The sequence below is a fragment of the Triticum urartu genome, chromosome 7A (genome assembly GCF_056163025.1).
Source record: "Triticum urartu cultivar PI428250 chromosome 7A, HENAU_Tu73, whole genome shotgun sequence".
NCBI lineage: Eukaryota > Viridiplantae > Streptophyta > Magnoliopsida > Poales > Poaceae > Triticum > Triticum urartu.
This window is the reverse complement of record NC_141879.1, coordinates 665908540-665924973: the sequence shown is the minus strand read 5'-3', so window position 1 is coordinate 665924973 and position 16434 is coordinate 665908540. Positions and strand designations below refer to the sequence as shown.

At 43.5% G+C, this 16434-nt stretch overlaps 2 protein-coding genes across 4 annotated transcripts; both read right to left on the bottom strand.

Moving 5' to 3' along the window:
* Positions 1-895: 895 nt before the first annotated feature.
* On the bottom strand, positions 896-3727 carry LOC125523008 (uncharacterized). Its single transcript, XM_048688040.2, has 3 exons — positions 2045-3727; positions 1722-1968; positions 896-1364 (listed from the first exon to the last, which is right to left on the bottom strand). Exons 1-3 carry the CDS (start codon positions 3587-3589, stop codon positions 1075-1077), a joined length of 2082 nt encoding a protein of 693 aa, XP_048543997.2. The 5' UTR covers positions 3590-3727; the 3' UTR covers positions 896-1074.
* A 2067-nt stretch (positions 3728-5794) lies between these two features.
* LOC125524858 (uncharacterized) lies at positions 5795-15927 on the bottom strand. 3 transcript variants are annotated; one of them, XR_015611645.1, is made up of 15 exons: positions 14064-15927; positions 13469-13605; positions 13275-13360; positions 13094-13191; positions 12766-12901; positions 12580-12684; positions 12393-12500; positions 11426-11605; positions 11250-11352; positions 8350-8804; positions 8048-8135; positions 7687-7955; positions 7086-7580; positions 6427-6593; positions 5795-6281 (listed from the first exon to the last, which is right to left on the bottom strand). XR_015611645.1 is itself a non-coding variant. In XM_087536919.1 (13 exons), exons 2-13 carry the CDS (start codon positions 13530-13532, stop codon positions 7509-7511), a joined length of 1764 nt encoding a protein of 587 aa, XP_087393045.1. In that variant the 5' UTR covers positions 13533-13605; positions 14064-15927; the 3' UTR covers positions 6603-7508. The 3 variants fall into 3 exon arrangements, 1 of the variants encoding a protein (XP_087393045.1); XR_015611646.1 differs by lacking the exon at positions 14064-15927 and adding an exon at positions 13699-14044; XM_087536919.1 differs by lacking the exons at positions 5795-6281; positions 6427-6593 and having other exon boundaries at positions 6603-7580.
* Positions 15928-16434: the final 507 nt, after the last annotated feature.

Here is a 16434-nt window from a genome sequence, read left to right as displayed (position 1 = left end):
TTGGGCTCGACGGGTCCAAACTCCCTTTAAGCCATGTGATTCATCCAAAGTTGGTTGAATGGCCGGGTGTCCCCTCGCCGGAGACATTTGAAGCTTGTATTTGTGTGGCGGCACTTCAGTGCCACCCGGTGTGGCTTGGGGAGGCTTCACCAATGCTCATATGTATCCAATGTTACTTGGACGATGATTCGCCTTTTATCTCTAATACTCTGGTGGTGACACTTTTATTTTGTGAGCGGTGATTCGCCTTCAGCCTAAACTTGCTTGTGTGGCGCTATGTAGCTTCGGCAATTGCGCCTTCACACAATGGTTGGCCAAGGCATCATTGTTGTTGTTGTGGAAACACCTGGAGATTAGGGCTCGAGGCAGTATCATTGGTAACATGATCGCAACAAAGACTAATTGGGCGTATGTATAACGGCCTTAGCCAACTAAACAAACAACCTTAGAGCGAAGTTTGTCATGCACTAGCAAATTCGACACTCTTAGAACATAGATTCAGACTTCTCGATAGAGTACTACCTAGTCCAATGTTTAAAAGGCATGGAGGGAGGTTTGGTAGTAGGGTAAGTTGTACCTCGACACCCTCTCCAAACTTCTCCTATTCTGATGGAGGGTTTATATAGGCTATGGATCCTTGACAAATGACAAAAAAAAAAAAGAACTGCCATTAAGGCAGTAGATGCAGGATAAAATCTTTGGTCCATAGGCCCACAGTGAACTAGTAGAGGGAAGAGTTCATAGATCACGGAGACAACTTATGTTCTTGGGCCTTAGTGTATGCTTTGATGGGCTAAATAGGATCGCCAGGTGGGATTACTGTTCTCACAACACAGTGCATAAAAGAACTCTTTGTGTTCCTGCAATCTGCTAACCAGTTATCACTTCTGCTATAGCAAAACAAGATGATGACACATCGTTAAAAAGTCTGAATGTTTCAAGTTCAGCAACAATTATATGACAATAACAAGAACATATCGACATTACTATATATAACATGCATCCACAGCATACATACTTCAAAATACTAAATGTACATTTTGAAGTTTGACAGCACAACCCCCAAAAAAAGTATTATGGTGCGATCAGCCCGTTTGACTGAACAGGTGTTCTCCCTGGCTTAGCAGCATCATTTATATAACGGGCAAATTTTACGTCCCATCGTGGATCAAAATAGATTGAATCCTCTTCAGGCAACCAGCCCATAAACTCACTTCTGCGCATCCCATGGTAGATAAGTTCATCAATGGTGAGTCCATATCCATCAGAAGCAATTTCTTCAAACTCTGCATCACACCCATGGTATGTTCCAGAAGAAGGATGCACAAGTCTGATCCCTCTATACTCACAGTGGTAACAACGGCCTTTTACAGAGCAAAACAAGAAATGATAATTAGCTGCAAGTCAACACAACTTACCAAAACCACCTTCTAAATGACAAAGTGTCTCGCGTTAACAGTCAAGTAAATCTTTTGCTTATAGATAAAACAGTTTCAGCATCTACCACTGCACATAGCACAAAAGGGGTATTTCAGGACAACAACAGCCTAACAATCCATTTCAATCAATCATTTCATTCTTAGGTAGTTTAATCCACAGAGGGTGTAGCAAACATAAAAACCAGTGCCTAGTGTTTGTGTTTTGGTTTATGAATGCGTGCAAAACTAGTAAAGCAGCATCTATAAATGCAGAAAGCTTAAGCAGGCACAAGAAAAGTTTACCATCATCAGTTGATGGATCTACCACACAACAACGCAGCACATTTTCATCTTCATCAACATTGCTACATTCAACGAAAAACAGAGTTGGGGCTGTGCCAGCTTCAGAAGGTGAACCCTTTGGTGCTGCATAGAAGTTGATATGACAGTATGGGTATCCATCTACGAGGTCGTAGAAACTGTACTCCCCATTCTCTGTTACTTGTGCATCCACACCACATATAACATGAAGCTGATACTCAATCTCCTCCTACAACAAGGCAGACAGTGTAATAAATCAGTGAGCACATTAGCAGTAGTGAAGATCGATTGGAAAATGAACCCACCACAGATTGCTTTGAAAATTCTCTCAGTGCAGCTTCAACCGTGTCACGAAAGAAAATTTGATCATCCTCGAACCTTGCCTGGCGGCATGAGACAAAACTAGACGCACGGGGCGTCAATTTGGGAACTTTCTGGACTGACGGCCTTAGAGATACCAACAGGGCAGAGATGTCACCGACTTCTCTGGAGGATAACGTGTGTGCAGTGGTTTTCACAAGTGATCGCACGGAGGACATGATTGATGGCACAGTTGACAGGGCAAACTCTCGTAGCGCTTTTGGGTTGGGATGACATGCTACCTGAGCGGCCATCTTGTACGCTTTCTTATAGGATCCAGACAAATGATGATCTTCTAGCTGCAGTTTTGAAATGGCTTCACGAAGGTTGGCATTAGCCTTAAGTAGATATAACATGGCGACATTCTCGGCGAGTTCAGGGAATAGGGCACGAACAAATGTCACAAGGCCAGCCATTGACCGTTGTTCCCAGCGTGCAAGGCTTTTAGTGCAGAGCATGTCTATCAGAAACTCATCTTGAGCTGGGAATGCAGTGTCATACCAAATGGTGTTGAGTAGGACGTTGGAGACAGGGTCATCAATGGGGCCGAAGCAGTAACCAGCCTTGAGGAGGCCGCGATGGTGGCGCTCGCACAAGGCGTCCCTTGGAAGGTTTGCAATTGCCTCGAGGTAGATACTGTGGATTTTATCCAGAAGCACAGAGCTGATTGATGCTCTTAGTTCAAGGGGAACCTTCATCCCCTTCTTGCATTTCATCCACCTAGTGAGATGCGATCTTAGAGTTCGAATCTGAGACGCATCGAGGTGGCCAAGCCCGAGCCCCGGCTGAGGTAAAGTGGGGAGCAGCTTCTGAAGACGATCGGTGGTGTCTGGTGCTGAAGTCGGAGGGGATGACATGGATGACCAGGTGGCCGTGAATGTGGAAGGGCAGGGGTGCTTCGCAGTGGTGGCGGCGCACTTGAGGGCCACCGTGACGGCGGTGGTCAAGGGGGCTATCTTGGTGGTAAGGGGGGAGGAGCAGATGGCCGATGTAATCCCACGGTCGAGCTGGACAAGGCGGGCGGCCAAATCGAGATCAGCCTTGGCCAGCCGCAGGTAGCGCAGAGCTTCCCGCCTGTGTAGGTAGCGGAAGCGGCAGACGAGGAAGGTGACGAGGCCGCTGAGCGACCGCTGGACGACGCCGTCGCCGGAATCTTCGAACAGGTCGCCGTCTGCCTCGATCAGGTCGCCGTCGCCGTCGCTGGAGTCTTCGAGCAGGTCTGCCTCGATCTGCGACCTTCTCTTCCTCTTCTTGGACATCTTCTTGGTGGTGCCGTCGTCCTTGCTGCTGGACACGGTGTTGAAGATGATGTTGGAGACGGGGTCGAGGAGCCCGAAGCAGAAGCCGGTGCCGAGGAGCGAGGGGATGAGCTCCGGCATCTCCTTCACCGGCAGCCGGCCGAGCGCCTCCTTGTAGTACCCACGGATGTGGCCCAGAACCTCGGACGCGTCGCTGGACTGCTGTTGCGGACTGCTCACCTTGTCGTCCATCGGAGCGACTTCTTTCTTTCGCAGGCGCGGCGGCGGCTGCGACGACGACGGCGGCGCCGGCGGGATCGCCGTGAGAGGGTGTAGGTCTAGGGTTTGTTAGGAGGATATGAACGCTATACCGCTGCGCACTTCGGACGGAACCAAGGATGAAGTGGACTATGCGGGCCTGTCCACTTCCTTGGTGGATCTTCAGTATTGGGCTGGCCTCACTGTTTTACGGCCTATTTGATTTATAGAAAAAGTTTTTTTTTGAACAATTACCCTGGGGGAGGGGAGGGTCCTCGCTTTTTTTTTAACGCAGTCCAAACTCACACACTCATACATATGCACATATAGTCATCCTAATGAATGAACGCGCACCCTACCCTTATGAGCACCTCCGAAAAAGTGAGCTGGCACATCATCTTTAGATTGACAAAGTCGCCTTCGTAGTCGATCGGAACATCTCCTCCCACTGAACGCGCATCGTCACCCTGAAATAAATCCAGGAAATGCGATCGATGGTGCCAAGTTTAGGACTTGAACCCTGGTAGGTTGGGGATACTACTCTCCTTCTAACCATCCAACCACATGTTGGTTCACGGGAAGGTCCTCACCTGAATACATTACTCAAAAGGGCCAAAAGCAGCCAACTTACAGAGATGTGATAGAGCGCGAGGCAAGGTATTGCCACCATGACATGTCAAACCTTCTTCTTCGAATCCCTAAATCTAGATATCCAAAGTGTAAAGTCACTAACAACGTTTCGAATAGTTACATCAGACGAGTGAGATTCATTACGAAAGACATTTGCGTTCCTAAAGTCCCAAATCTTCTGAAGGATGAAGAGGGCAACCGGGGGCAAATGTCGTTGTCGAGGCCAAGCAGGGAGGGCACGTTGTCGATGGAGGTAGGAGTGGAGGCCCAACGCGTCCAAACATGAGAGGCACGGGACAAGCGATAGGCATTCTTGGTTGAGAACGGAAGCCCATGGGTGAGGTGCCTCTCAGCATCAATGTCACTATGCTCGAAATCGTACAACAAAAACAACACAACAACAAGCTCGATGGAGGCAGAAGTGGTAAGACAATTCTATCAAGCCAAAAAAAAGTAGAAAGGTCGTTATTAGTGAACACAAAGGAGATATTTTGTAGAGTATGTAGTTTGGTGTTAACTGTCTTCCAAATGAAAGAAGGGTTTGAGGTTTTGTTGGCAATAGTAGTCGAGTAGCGGTAGTGGTACCAATATATCCAAGATAGGTCAGGGCTCTGAAGAAGTTTGTATGCAAATTTCATTAGAAGATAATTAATAGCGGATAGGGGTACATGAGCTACTAGAGCAGTGATTCGCGCGCGCGCGCGGGGGGGGGGGGGGGGGGTGTTCATAGTTGTAGGTTCTCGTGGTATTGACCATTGTTGGGATGCGCCAACAACGAAAGCTCTTGTACTTCGTGGCGGTCTACTCTTAGCAAGACGGGTGGGATACAACAAAATCATTATTAATAGCTACTGCATGAAGGACGTCGCCACGATGCAGGTAGGAGGGAACTGAGCAAGTCAAGTAGCAACCTATGAAGAATGTACTTTTTTGGCTCGGGTTTTTTTTATCATGTATTCTTTGAGTTTAATCCTAAAAAGGGTAACACTGTGGTACACACTTTAGCTAGTCGTGCCAAGGGAGATCTGTCAATTGTCCCAAAAGTTATATCCCTGATGTTCTTGCAAATGATCTAACCATTCTTGCCAAATAATAAAGTGCGTCATCAAGGCTTTCTCTAAAAAGACACCTAAATGTCATATAAGCGGCTTGAGACTTACCCATATTTTTTATATTGAGAAATCCAATATAATATTCCTAGCAAACATACTGGTTGGATTGTACTTTTGGTACTACTTTTTTTTTGGTACTAGTACTATATATTGTCAACCACCCACCTTTGCACATTAAGCAAAACCAACAGGCTTGCCAAACATTGGTTGACGCATTTGGCTTGTACTCTCTCGGTGACTAAATATTGTCCTTTTTAAAGATTTTAATACAGACTATATACGGATGTATATAGACATACTTTAAAACTTTTAAGATTCACTCATTTTGCTTCATTTGTAATTCACATTGAAATCTTAAAAAGTAGTGTACTTGCACAGAGGGGGCAGCATTGCTAATGTGTCACACGAGTCACTGCATCAGTGTACTTGCACACACGCCAGGGTTTTGAATGATGCGGATGGTCGCATACTTCCTAAACATATTAGGCTTTGACATTTGACCATCATATACGTTTCACTACAACGTGAGATCTCAGGTAAGACATAATGAAATAGATTATACTTGAGCAATGAGAAGTCCAGTCACTTTCTGAAAACAAGAAATCTAGCTACTGCTCCGCGACTTGGCTCGACGCCATATCAAATATTAAGATGCCCAAGGACACATAACAAGCATTCGAGAATTATACAGGCCACGTACTCAGTACTCCGGATAGACTTGATCAAACAATCAAGCAACAAGACTGTACACCACCTTTTTTTTCTTCTGCTTGTTCTGTTTTCAAAACCAGACATGGTTTCCTTCTCCTAGGGCTGCTCTGAGGTAATCGCTCATCTTCATGCTGGCAGTCAAGCTTTTTTCTCCTCGGAATTGAATCCTTCGCAATTTTGCCCCACCATTTCATCAAAACAATATTGCAAATGTTGCAGCATTAGCATGGTCACTGCACAAGTAAATCAGATGACATATGAGGTATTCATAAACATTGAACAGCTGTTGGAGAAGAGTGGGTCTCTGGAACAAGGCAAAATGATTTTAGTACCTCTCCAATAAAATAAAGAGACAATAAAGTATTCCCATGAGGTTACCTTTGTGCGAAGTGCAAGAAATAATGAAGTGCCGCGTTTGGCCTCGGATACAGATATTGCTGATTGTTCATGTGAAGTCAGATAACTCTTGGTAAATCCATTTCAGAAGGCCCAGCATCCGAAATCTGGGAACCACTAACTGAAGCTTTCTGGCTGCCTACTTCAACCTGCTTCATAAAAGCCACATACTATTCAAACATTCAGCCAAAATACACTACCAAAATCATATAAGGCATTTTATCGCTCTCTCTGAAGAACAGAGAAGCCACATACTAACTAGAATATTTCAACTGATATGGGTTTTTTTCCAGCTTATGTTCAAAATTACATTCATGCCAAAAATGAAAGTTGAATGGAAAAACAAAACATATTCATAATATGGGCTTCTTATTCTGGTGTTGTCTTTCTGTTGCCAAGATATATCATTATAGTATTCATGAAAGATGTACGGCCAGTCCACATGCATGTGTAACACTAGTCTACCAACTAGCATGCAAAGCAAAACAGTACATGGGAGCAACTCCAATACTAACTCCAACTTCAATCGTTGGGCATATGCTAATACTTCAGCAGGCTTAAATTATGAAAACAAATATGAAGTATCACACAAGGAAACCAATATGATCAAACAAAAGGAGCAAAGCTCAATCAAAACTTACGGACAGCACAGTAATTAAACGAGACCCAAGGCTGTTTCTGTGTGTTGGAGTCTGGATATCTAACAAATTGCAATGTATCCAGCATGACATCACTGGCGCGAACCTTCCCAAATCCACCCGGAAACTGTTTAGACTTTCCACACTGGACTCCTCCAACCCATGTGGATTTAGGTCTTGGAGATGGATTTATAGGTATCCTCAGGCAAAACTTAACACCTAGTGAGTTCACAAAATGATAAAAATATTTCTTTCTTCTTTTGCCTGCCCCAATACGAACAACAGCATGCCATACCACCTTTTTTTTGTGATTCTCGTCTTCTGGCATCCCTGGGGCCTTGTATATCTGACCATGCTTAAGGTTGTACAACTTCTTTCCCGAAAGAAAGCTGCCAACCTGAGGGATACCATCTGCAAGTTTCTGGGCTATGCTAGCAAAATCGCAGGGCACAAACTGTTTACCAAAGCTTTGACAGTCCTTGGTTTCATCTCATTATCCTGAGATAGAATCATTGAAATCACATCACAATATATATCAAAACATAAACTAAAAAAAGAACCAAGACCAAACATGTAAAACAAGCAACAAGAACGCATCACGTACTTGTTCGACTTTTGTCAATACTACGTTCACGCCTTCAGCTTCAGCAACCTCAAATGCTACGACTAAGGTTTTGCGGTTAAATTTATGATCCCCCTTCCTCTGATTGATGTTACACCTTATCATCATATCTTCGGTCTTTGCTAAAAGATCCTTTGTAGAAAGAATAGGCCCTTCATTGCATACCCCTTCAGGTTCTTTACCAACTAGAATCTTTGACATCCTATCTGTTATCTCAAGACACTGATTGGTTGAATACACTGTGCAATGATCTAAATCAAATAGAAAACATCGTAAGCAAACTAGAAGCAAACAGTCATAAAATAAAGAACATAAATCAGACAAATGCAATCCAGGAAGACACCTGTATTTCCTTGATCCTTGATATTGCCAATTGGTGAAAAGCCGTTTACAGTGACATCAGCCATTGAAAATGAAAATTCATAATTACCCTAAAATACTTTGGAAAATTAGATGACAGTAGGGACTCGCATGAAAAAAAAATGTCCAAGGGCAAAAAGGAAACAGCCATAATAGAACTACATACTTACTTGCAGTAATCACTATTACCAAACTAGAAATTACAGAAAACTGCGTCCACTACATATCCTCAGCACATATGAAGCTCAATACCATAAATTAATTTACAAGGACATATGTGCTTACCATTTTAAGAAGATCATATTGGCAATTTTCGCAAAAGAAAGGAGGAAGATACGCAATTAAATGCTTCTGGGGCTTATTGGTCCAAGTGCAATTTTCACAAATCCACTCCTTGGCATGAAATCTGCTTCGGGTCCCCAATTTAATTTGCCTCCGGAGATCCTGTATCTTTATTCGCCTGCGAATAGGAGTAAATTTCTTCTTCTCACGAGCATCAGGCAACATTGCCTCTTCCACTTTCTCATCACCTCTTATATGAATTTTCTCTGCAGGAGGGTCCAGCGGCTGCTCAATTGACGTTTTCTTCCTCTTCTTCCCACTTGTTATCCCTTCCATCTTCATCAAGGAGGCGGACTTAGTACGATATCCTTCAAGATCTATAAGTTTGGAACTAGACTGAGCATTTGACAGCATTTGCACCCCAAAAGAATAGGCACTAGGAATTCTGAAGAAATTGCCTGCAAAACAAACACATATTATGCTTTTAGTCTTCTTGCAGAAATGGAACTTCCTGTGAACACAGCAAAATGAAGAATTCACTGCCTGTACAAGGCTGGATCAATCACAGTATTGAAATCATCACAAGACAAGATATTGAGAAATAAGCATTACAGCAAGGACTCTGTTATGATGTTGAATTGCTAGATAATCGATAAGATGGATACTCTACTTAGTCAACCAAATACATTTTCAGAACAATGCCTGTAACAATGAATAAAAGTAGTACAAGTATGCTTATTACATTACTTCTTTAGGCAGTTCTATTATAGGCTGGTACCAAGACTACGAGACTTAAGTCTCCTACTGACATAAGTGGTATAAAAGGGGGTCAAATGAAATTCAAAATAGTAATAACTAATAACAAAAACACAATGTCCAGAGTGGCAGCATCTCTCTTAACAGCTGAATAAGAATTTTTCAGCAATAGCTACAAGGATTGGATCCCTGCTGCTTCCAAATGCCAACATAGTTGGGCTTATATAGCTACAAGATTTCGCCATTTGGGGACAAACTAGCCAAATTCCCAACTGCTTCCAAATACCCAACTGCATGGCACATGTGGTTAGCAAACTCCAAATTCATATATAAATCAACAAAAATACCAAAATATACTGCTTCAAACCTCATTTACTATCAAAAGCCAGCACTTCTTGGAGAACAAGACATCCTTGGGCTTTGAGGGCAATTGATAAAACCAGAAGGGGTTTCTTGTGGAGAGGAAGTTAAGAGGCAACATGTGGTCATTGTTTGATTGCATAGCCGAAGGTTTGCCAATCCAAGGAGCTTGGAGGTCTCGGTATTCTTGATTTAAAAACTTATGGTTGGGCCCCACCAATGCGATGGCTATGGCTGCATAACACCCAGAGATTATAGCGGTGGAGAAGAGAACCTTGACACAAGGATGAACTTGTGTAGTGAACCTGGCCCAAAGTTTGTCAAGGCTCTCTTCTCCACCACTAATCTCGGTGATGGGTGATGATCGTAAGTCGTAACACCCTTTTTTGGACGGATAGATGGTTGGAGTTGCAGTCCATTGCTGACCTTGCTCCGCACCTTTTTGCCCTCGAACCTAAGTGCCAGGCAAATAGGCGTACGGTTCATGGTGTGCTGGTTGGACGTTGCTGGGTACATAATGGGACCTTATGTCCGAAGTGGAGCTCCATAATGACATACTCCATCCGTCCGGAATTACTTGACGCTCAAATGGATGTATCTAGCACTAAAATAGTGTTAGATAGATCTATTTGGGCGACAAGTAATTCCGGACGGAGGGAGTACAAGATAAGCATTCTTGGATATTTGCTGGAGATGGTCAGTATTCGACAAAAACGGCTTATGAGGCGTTCTTTATTGGTTCAGTTGGTCTGGAACATTGGAAGTTGATTTGGAAACCATGGCCCCCTAAGAAATGTTATTTCTTCCTATGTTGACCATAAGGCTATAATAGATGTTGGATGGCTGACCGCCTTTCTCGGAGGGGTTTGCCACATCCAGAATGTTGCCCGTTTGCGATAAGGAAGAGCAAATGATTCATGACATTCTTGCCTCTTGTGTGTTTGCAAAAGAGACCTGGTCCCTCCTGTTTAGACATCTTGCCAATCAGCTTCTGCTCGTTTCTTTGATTGGTAGTCAGAACTATCTCTATGATGGCAGGTTCTATGCAGGCTGGTTGAAACTCCTTAATCACTCTTTGTGCTTGGATGATTTGGAAGCATCAAAATGACCTGTCTTCAACAGGAGTTCGCCTAATATCCAAAGGGTGTTGCTGGTCATAAAAGACAAAGCACAACTTTGGTCCTTGGCTGGGGCTGAAGGCTTGGACAGACTGATCATGGGGAAGTCTTAGTTTGATCATGGTTTGAGTGTGGGTTGTCTTTTTTTCTTGCTTGTGTCACGTCAATTTATAGCTTTTTAGTGGGGTGTATGGGTGTGTGTTTGTACTCTGTACATTTCTTCTTAATGCAATCATATGCAGCAATCCAAAAAGCATCCACACCAGGAACGGCCAAGATGAGCTAATTGAGCAACTGTAGCTAGAATAAGAACCCTTCAGAGCATACGGGCATACATGTTTTTAGACTTGTATATGTAGGCCTTTACTAGGGGGGGGGGGGGGGGGGTGCTCGCCTAGGCGCTAGGTGGCAACATAATGCCTAGCACTTAATCACACTAGCCGTGCCTTAGGTAAGATAGGCACTAGGCTGGGGCAAAACGCAGTTAATGCTTGTTAGTAAACGATCTACCACATGTAGGTGCTTCGGAACAAATTGTTGACTCACCCTGGATATCCCGGATATGAGGTATAATTGCATATACATAGCTGCATTTTATCCAAGAAGGACTTGCTCACTACCAATCTAACTAACACTCAAATAAGAGTAGGCCAAGGAGACATAGATTACCAGTCACATTTGGAAGGTAACTGGTAGAAACTGGTTCCCACAAGCTAGACTTTTTTATCTCGCAATCAAACTTGCTGAAAAACTCCATGAATATGTGCAACACCTGAAAATGCAAAAGCAACAAATAAGAACTGTTTTTCATGTCAGGGTAGTAAAATGCAAGATAGAAAAGTCACCTCTGGCCTAGTAAAACAACTGTTGACCACATCAAAAATATACAGAACCAGGGTTGCCAATGCATAAGTAGAAATGAGACCATGGTGAGCTCCTAGGATATTCTTGTGGTAGAAACACCAGGTCATTATCAATATGATACCCTCCTTCAATGAATGATTTTGATTGATCCAACTGTAGACCTAATAATATGTAGATACATCAGAATTTCAGAAGCAAGACAAAAATCAAGCAGCTTTGATCCTGGTACCTACATGCAATAAATATAACCATATAGTCAACATTGAACTCTTGATAGTATTAACAGCTAAGATCTAAATTTTCCAGCAGATAGTTAAAACTATTCGAACTCTTGATAATATTAACTACCGAGATAGTCAACATTGAACTCTTGATAGTATTAATGGAGAAATTTACTGGGGGCAATTCAAATGACTGGGGCACTTCTAGTATAAATTCACAGAATTTATTTATTTTTCCTTAAACTGAAACTGAAAAATCCGAGAGGCAACTAGATGATATCTCCGCAGCAACGCGTGGGGTATCATCTAGTTAAGACAACACTAGAGACCTAATTACCAATGCAATATAGGAAACAATGCATCATTGAACCACATCACTTGTCACCAAAATTGGAATTCTTAGGATTGTTGCAGATATGTTTTTAAAATAAATAATCACATCACAGCAACAGATTTGACCGAGTGTAAACATCTATAAACCGGTTCCGCAATTTTGTCACCCGGATAATTGAGCAAATCACATAGTAATGAAATTAAATGTGATATATTGAGCAGTTGTCAAGCAGTTATTAGTAAAAATACATGAATAAGGAAATTCAACAATCAGCCAATGCTGAAACAAATAACATTTAAGATGCACATACTGGAAACCAAAGAGGTGACAAGATATTTGAAACGCAATGTAAATGATGACTAAATAAATATAGAGCAGTCTGCTCTGACTGACCTTGGGGGGCTGCAGTATCCTACCAGCCACTTGCGTAAAGCCTTGGAATATTGGAATTCTACATGCGCTCAGCATAGATTCTGTACCGTAGCTGCTGCATCTCATTACCTGGCAAATTGACATTGACGACGGTACAGTTAAAAACAGACGTGTACAGCTACTGAGCTAGAATAAAGAAGCCACTCACATCAGACAAAACTGACATCCTTTTTAGAAGTATCTGCCTGGACTTCTCGACAAATGGTGATCTTTCTAAGGTAGTCAAAGATTGCAAAGGCGCAAGCGAGCAGAGCTGGCAGAGAAACACTTATCAGGAATTGCACAAATAAGGCACAACCAAGAAACTACATTTGAATTAGAAGAATAGTCAAACCTCAATAGGAAGATATGCTGGCCGCTTTGGTTTCCTCACATTAATACAAGGGAAATCACCAGAGTATCTCAGCTCCATGCCACGGTTCTTCACAAAGTAAGCATAAACTGGTATTTCTAATTGCTTCAGGGAAAACCTAGATAGGCATAAAAACACCTGGTTAACAATAGCTCATTTATTGAAGTACTTTCAAACAATAACTAAAACTGCTCAGAACACTAAAAAGATCTAAATAGCTCTCTCACGGAAATCTAAAGATGCCATGCATCCAGTCCAAACAATTTTAATTAAGCATCATTAAACAACAAATATCAGTAAGCCCACTTACATTTGTTCAGAACAGTTCCTTTCACTCAAACAGACCATCTTGTATTCTGCATTTGCTGGGCTTGTTTTTATCCTTGAATTATTCACTTCATTCTCGGCCTACAAAAGCGACCAGGGTTCAGTTGTACGTAATTAGAAGCATGATCAAAGGTTTTCAAAAGCAAGCTGAAGAGAAATCTTACCTTAGCCCAATGAGTTTTGTTCAGGTTACCAACCATCTGGTTGGCAAGTGGAAAATCAGGCTTCACAGTATTTGTTATGAAAATATCTGCACAAGCAAGCAGTAGTATGAATATGAATCGTCACCTACTTTTAAATGCGATCCCAGCTCACAAGATTATGGCAAATTGGGCTATCCACAACATAGCATATCTACCAGTATTTAGAGAAAGTCCACTCTGTGCGGCTTGAAAGCTCGAGTGAAACCCTCTACAGCCCATCACACCCACACCCAAGTCCACGATGTTCAAAGGGTTGCTGTGAAAAATTGATTGATGGAATAACGGGCAGCCCCTGAAAGCATAAAAAGAAATATACAGAACGAATTAGATAGAGGGGCCATGGCACCAACGCAGAAAATGAAAAGCTGAATTCATATGCAAAAACCTTAATGTGCTAACGCTTATGAAAGCTACGACAACCAGCCCAATGCAGCTTATAAGATCTCATCAACAGTTCCTGTTTTCCTACATTGTACATACTTTCTACTCATCTGCTTCGGTTCCTTATATGCACCTCCTGCCATTGCGATGTAAACATGCCAGCATCATCAACAACCAAATTCATGTGGACTGAAACAGTACACGTGGATCAGCAATCGGCGCCGGCATTTGCAAATCAACATGCCAACGACGCATACGAATCCAACGCCGAATTTAAGCGATTCACCATTCGGACAAGCATGCCAAGTGCCCACGACCCGGAACAGAAATGCTATTCACCTTGGGAGGGAAAAAGATCGAGAGCCTCACCTCCGTCTGCGCCCGGCGCGGGAAGCATGCAGCCGCCGCCGCCACGTGGCCGTCGGCGACGAGCTCCTCGAATGCCTCGCGGCGGATGCCGGGGGCGCCCCTGCGGCCGGTCCCGCTCCCAGCGCGGGCCAGCGCGAGCGTGGCGAGGCGAGGCGGAGGGGAGCCCCCGCCGGCGGCCTCCTCGACGCCGAGCGCACCTTCCGCCGCCCCCATCGCGCCGCGTCGGGCTAGGGTTTCTCCGACGCAGCAGGTTCTGGAAGGATCGATCCTTGGGGAGAAGAGGAGGAGGTACGGCGATGCTGCGGCGGTGGGAGTGGATTATGGAGGGGTTTGCTTTGATGACTACCAGTCTATGAGGGGTTTGGATCCTTGGTAACCGTGCGGGCGCGAGGAGATGCAAGTGGTGGCAAACAGTGTATCGGTGTCACGCCACTGTGCCTTCCCCCACGGGGAGCTTTTAATCCGCGCCCTACGCGATGGAATGTGAGCAAACTCGTCCGCAGTTGGGCTGGCCCTGTTTCTCTTTTCGTGAAAACAAAAAATGCTCCGTATTTTATAGATTCGGGAAAAAAACATGAATTCAAAACGTGCACATGGATTTTTAAAAATGTTTTCTACTATTTTCCAAAATATTATGAAGTAATAAAATGCTTGTGGATTCAACAAATGTGCACTACTTCCACAAATGTTCTGACTTTGAAAATTGTTCCTGAATTCAGAAAATACCTCCGAATCAGAAAAATGTCTACGAATTCGAAAAATATAAGCAAATTGGGAAAATGGTGATTATTGAAAAATGTTTATGATTTCAAAATTGGTCGCCAATTCAATAATTGTTCATGATTTAGGAAAAATTGTGCATGAATTAAAAAAAGTGTTCATGAATTTATGAAACGATCGTACATTGGGAAATAGGGCAAAATTAAAAAATGTTTATGATTCAGAAAATATTCGCAAGTTCAAAAAGTGTCCATGAATTGAAAAACTAATCGCGAATATGAAAAGTGTTCGCAAGTTGGAAAAATCTTTGTGAATTCAGAAAAAATCTATGCATTCGGAAAATGTACTATCACAACTGGAGAGTCAAACCATCTGTGTTACTGGAAGATCTAATTGTTTTAGCCTGTCAATCTTCTATTTTCACATTTTCTTATGATAGCTTATTTGTAAAGAAACAATTGCACTTCACTGGATTTTCCTTTTTCATTAGCAAATTTGTCTCACCTGACCAATACAATGTATTCCCATAATTGTACTTTTTTCCTTTTTCATTAGCAAATTTGTCTCATCGACGCCCTCGGCCTGGGCGAGAGGGGATAGTGGTCGTACTTTTTTCCTTTTTCATTAGCAAATTTGTCTCATCGACGCCCTCGGCCTGGGCGAGAGGGGATAGTGGTCCCCTCTACGGCGATCTGGTCGCGTTGTTGGAGGAGTGTCGCTGGTCTTGGTGTGGCTCGGCACTTGCACGGGCACGGCGTGCCGCCGCACCTTCGCCCGCTAGTTAGGAGGAAATACTACCAGGCTACTCAACTATCCACCGATATTTTGTGTTTGTGTCAAACATATGAACTTGTGTCTGAATCAGTAAAAGAACGAGCCAGTTGAGCCTTGCATGTGTTTGATGATACGTGTAGAAGAAAGAAGTGCTGCCTATTGTAGGGTAGCTATTCGAGTAGTCGTGTCCTATTTTATGACATTTGTTGGAGCCATCACTTTTTCATGCCCAAAAAAATATGTTTTTCATGCCCTGAGATTTATTCCGGGTGCTTTTTCGTGCCTTAAAACAGGGGAAACCATTTAAAACAACCGACTGATTTTCTCTCTCTCTTAAACCGCCACCTCCGCACGGCACATGCCCCATGGATCCACCCATCGCTGGCTCTCCTAATAGCATCTGCAGCCGTTGCCCCCCCCCCCCCCCCCCCCCGAGGCACAAAAAGCGCCACCTGGGGCGAGCCGGCGGTATAATCAGCTCTGGGGCGGTTGGGCACCCAGCCATCGCCCCCAGGTCACACCCATACGCTGATATCGGCCCCTTTTTTGGCGCAAATGTGCCCGCTTTTCGACCCACTTTCGGCGAAAAATGGCTCGGTATCGACGCGAAGCGGCCCATATTTGTCGTGGTTCTGCTTGAATTCAACAGAAGTATTTTTTATCACATAGTTCATCACAGAAAATCAATAGAAATCAAATAGTTCAATACAAATTATATAGTTCAACAAATAAAAACTCATATTTCATCACACGTCGAGCTAGGCGTTGCCCTTGAGCCTCCATAGGTGCTCCACCAGATCCTGCTGTAGTTGTTGATGCACCTTTAGGTCTCGGATCTCCTGAAGCATATTGAGGTAGGCAGTCCAGGTTGCCGGTA